This window comes from Halyomorpha halys, unplaced genomic scaffold (assembly GCF_000696795.3).
Source record: "Halyomorpha halys isolate HHAL.00 unplaced genomic scaffold, Hhal_1.1 Scaffold557.1, whole genome shotgun sequence".
NCBI lineage: Eukaryota > Metazoa > Arthropoda > Insecta > Hemiptera > Pentatomidae > Halyomorpha > Halyomorpha halys.
In genome coordinates this window covers 198,432-203,118 of record NW_027107650.1, presented here as the reverse complement: position 1 = coordinate 203,118, position 4,687 = coordinate 198,432, and the positions used below count along the sequence as shown (strand labels likewise).

Sequence of the window (4,687 nt, the reverse complement as noted above, 5' to 3'; positions counted from 1 at the left end):
TATTGCTGAATCATCCCAAAGAATAATGCCGCTAACATAAAGCTGCTATGAATTAATTACAAAAATTATATTATAACAGAACTGCCAACATTCATTTTTATGGAAAATCTGTGATAAAAATGTATAATAACTAACTTTTTCTGTAATAAAAAATTTTAAAATGTAAAGACTAAATTTAACTTTATTACTTTTTTCAGTTGCCAAATTGATTAACTCCACCAGTCACATAAAAACTGTAACATTACTGACGATTGTTTGTTGGCTATTCTTTCTTATTAATTTTATATACCGTTAGATGAAAGCTATATCTGCAATTATGCATTCTACATTATATATTTGAATTCATATTATCAGAGGAATTTTAAAAAACAATATACATTACATCATCGCGTTTCTCAACTTTTTGTTTTATGGAGTTAGTCGATGTGTGCACTGATCGGCTCATATGTAATAGAAATTAAAAATAAAATGTTGAATTTTGTTAAATTTTAGTATTAACATAAAAATTCAGTCACAAAACTAAAATCTCTGGTAAATGAGAAAAATATGTATATGAACTAAAAATGTAAGCTTAAAATTTAATTGACAGAATAGAAAAAAAAGTGTGATAATCTAAATTTAAACTTAAATTGTGTATAAATAAAACTTGAATAGAGATAGATAAATTCTCTATCTACGGCCTGATATATATATATAAAAGAATCTTTATTCTTTTTATATTTTTTTCAAATATAAAAGATACTTTGGGTTCAAATTAAGAACATTACTATCAAATAGATAATATAATTTTATTATATAAAAAGACTCTTAATCTCAGGGCGTGTTGTTGCTAGACAATCAGAAACAGGCATTTACAATAATCTCAATTAATTAAATTTAAATCTATTTTATAAATGTATTCTAATTTAGTTATAACAAAACTAACCAAGTTCACGATCTTCTTCCGTTGATTCCTTGGTGTCTTCTTTTTTCTTATTGTTCTGTCCTAGCGTCCAAAATGGCTTCCTTCTTGACAGAAATTGATGAGGACCTCTGAGATCCTTTGAGACATCCTTTCTCTTCTCTGTCCAGACAACAACTGTTCCCTCCAAAAACAAAACCTGCCTTGAGTTTACATGTAAACATCGATTGTCGCACAACAGTTAGGGACTCTTCCAAATGATTTACTTTCTGAATATTATTCATTAGCACCATTTCTTGATTTCTATTTTTCCTTTAATCTTCTATATTTTCAATTATGAGGGGACAAGCCAAAATAGTTTTTATGATATTTGAATCTGCTCAATGTGGCCTTGATTCAACGTACCGCCATCCTGGTTTTTGTTTTGTATCACGAAGCTATTATAAACAATGAAACTTGGTTAGCCCGCTTTTTGGATAAACAAAACAAATTAACAATCTTAAAATGATACATAAAATAAAACATATTAAAAACCCTTTACACACCAAAATATACTATTTACTAAAAAAGAGCATATTACAATATATTTTTTTTTTACAATTGATTACATATTATAATAGCAGTACTTCAAATCTTGAAAGAAGCCAAAATATTTTGTTTGCTTGAAAAATAACTAAAAAGTTCAAAAACTTTTCCAAGAAAATTTCAGGATCGGTTTTCTTATTCAAGTAATTTTTTCTTGTTATAATAAAAGTTTCGCACAAAGAATGGATCTATAAATGCAACATATTCAACCTTTTAAATTTGATAGGTCTATATGGCTTAGGGTACTCCCGCACTGGTTTTCTTAGTCAGATAGTTGGTTGCCGACCATTGCCCAGTTAGCAGGCATTTAATCCTTTTTACTCGTATAATACTAAGCAGTTTGTTCTTTTTCTTTTGTAGTAGAAAAATTGTTTCATCTATTAAGTACCAGAATTTAGTAAAATCAGAGGTTGAGTAAGAACATTTTAAAGGTGTTAAATAATAACTTTAAAAGGGATAACAGGAAGTTTTTAATATTTGAAAAATTATTTTCTAGGTCTATGAAGAACTGAAAATTATTGGTGCTGATTCAGCCGAGCCGCGAGCGAGAAGGATACTTGCTGGTCTTGGATTTTCAAAGTCTATGCAGGATCGTGCTACTAAAAACTTCTCTGGTGGCTGGAGGATGAGGGTTTCTCTCGCCAGGGCTTTATTCGTTGAACCTACACTTTTGCTTCTTGATGAACCTACAAACCACTTGGATCTAAACGCTGTCATCTGGCTTGATAAGTAAGCTAATTCCTATTCATTCCCATTTCTGGAAAGAATTTAAAAAAAAAAATGTATTTTCAAAGCGCTTATTATTAACAAAACTGTTAAAGAAACTTATTAAAGCTTCTTATGAAAGATAAAGAGAAAGAAAAATTTTTGTTGAATAGTTTGTTGTAAAACATTAAAAAAATTGAACATGTTCGCAGCTATTTGCAAGGATGGAAGAAGACCCTTCTTATTGTTTCTCACGATCAAAGTTTCTTGGATAATGTTTGCAATGAAATAATTCACCTGGATACGCTTAAATTATATTATTATAAAGGAAACTATTCCATGTTCAAGAAAATGTACGTCCAGAAGAGAAAAGAAATGATCAAGGAGTACGAGAAACAAGAAAAACGACTTAAGGAATTGAAGTCTCACGGGCAGTCTAAGAAGCAAGCAGTAAGTTCTGAAATTTATTATTTTCTATATCATCAGGTCAGTCCAAAAATTTGTGCGCATTTTTGGGATATTTTTAAATGAATGAAATGTGTTTATTTATAAAAAATGAATCTATTGAAACAATTAAAAACACCTAGACAATGAAAAAATATCTGTCTATCGAAGCCTGGGTGCAATTTTAGCTAATACACATAAATAGCAGTACTTAAAAAAAAAAAAGTATATGCTTTAAAAACAATGCTTTTAACAAGTGAATAATTTAAAACAGCAATACGGTAATTATATTTAAAGAAACAAAACAATCATATCAAACTTGTAACAACTGTGGTATGGCATTCATTAATCTCTTACGTGTTAACGAGCTGGACTCTTACTGGTGTTGCCCATCGTACATTGTTGCTAAGAGTTCTTCAATTAGCGCCTTTTAATAAAGCAAGTAATTGTTCTCTAGAGTATGTCTGCTACCCCCAAAATATTTTATTCTAATCTCACTATCCTTAGGACAGGTTCCCAAGAAGTGTAAGGTATCTTTGTTTTCTTCGGAGTTACATACCAGTTTAGCATACTATCTATATCAAATTTTACACTTAAATTGAACAATTTTGCTCTACACTGGAAAATCGCCAGCAGTGATACTAAATCTACATTATCGTTTAAATATGATTTTTCGGTTTCTACTACACATAAGCCTGCTTACAAAGAAAAACTATACCGTAGACATTTTTTGGGAAATTTTTAATATTGTAAATAAAACGCAATTTATTGTTTTAATCTGTTATATATTTTCCTCTACTATCTTCAATTTCTCGCTATATTATAGGTAGATTTTTAATTCAATTAATGTAGAAAGACTCAACTTTTGATATAAAACAAAATAGAAAGTTCATCTTATACATGGTGTTTAAAATTTGACTTTCCCTAGTAAAATATTTTTTAAGGCACAAAATGAGTGAAAATCATTTAAGGCAAGATCTGAGGAGTAAGCAGTAAGCAGCAAATCCCAAATCAATTCACTAAATTTTGCAGCATTGTTTAAGCCATATGTGGTTTAGTGTTATCATGATGAAACAACACTTTCTGGATATTCACCAATCACGGGTGTTTTTTAATCAATTCTAAGCTTAAACGACAAAGTTGTTCAATGTAAACATCTGTATTAATGGTTTTATTTAGTTCTAACCATTCATAATTAATCTGGGAAATTCGTCTCACAAAATTTTAAAAAATAACACAGCAACCTTTGTATTGATTATCGATATTCATTTTCTATGGGTACTAATATATGTCTGATGTTTACAAAAATTGGTGACAGACTCACTCGCTAATACATTAGTCAAGTGACAACAAGTTTCGACATGTTAGAAATCTTATTGGTCTAGTAGTGAGTCATAGATAATCCCATGTATGATATTAATGAGTACAAATTTTTCGACTGACCTGATATATTAATATATTTGGTTTTAGACAAAAAAATATTTAGGAAAATTGGTTTCTTGTGAAAAAGTGAATTTTTGTTTTTAATTTATGTAAGTGATAAATCCAAATATATCCAAAATCTCATAGCTACAGTATAAAAAATATTTTGTTGAGAGGATTTATAATTAGTGTACCGATATTTACATTATAAATATAAAATTTAAGTACTCACTAGGGTACTTAAGTTATGCATGTATAATTTATATTTTTCCTAAAACCTTCAGTGAACCATACCTCCTAGTTCGACTATTGATAAATATTTGATTACTATTCTGATTTACTGTTCATTGCCAACTAATAACTTCCTAAGATTACTTAAACTAATCAATACTATATTAATAATTCACTTACTGTTTATGTTGCTTCATTCAGAAAATTAATTATTTTATTAATGACTTTGATTACTTTATGAAGTACTTGATTACTGTTTGTTTTTTCATTGAGAAAATTAATTACTGTATTATTGACTTTCTTACTCTTTATGTTGCTTCAATGAGAAAATTAGTAACTTTAATTACTTTTTATTAAATAAATCAATTTTATATCCAAATCCGTCTCAACACTTTATTT

The 4,687-nt window shown here is 28.6% G+C and overlaps 1 protein-coding gene across 1 annotated transcript in view; it reads left to right on the top strand.

Moving 5' to 3' along the window:
* Positions 1–4,687, top strand: part of LOC106684217 (ATP-binding cassette sub-family F member 1) — a 16,778-nt gene that overhangs the window by 4,615 nt on the left and 7,476 nt on the right. Inside the window, exons 6-7 of the mRNA XM_014426164.3 lie at positions 1,983–2,215; positions 2,404–2,641. Coding sequence (XP_014281650.1) covers positions 1,983–2,215; positions 2,404–2,641 — 471 coding nt within the window. The remainder of the gene's footprint in view (positions 1–1,982; positions 2,216–2,403; positions 2,642–4,687) is intronic.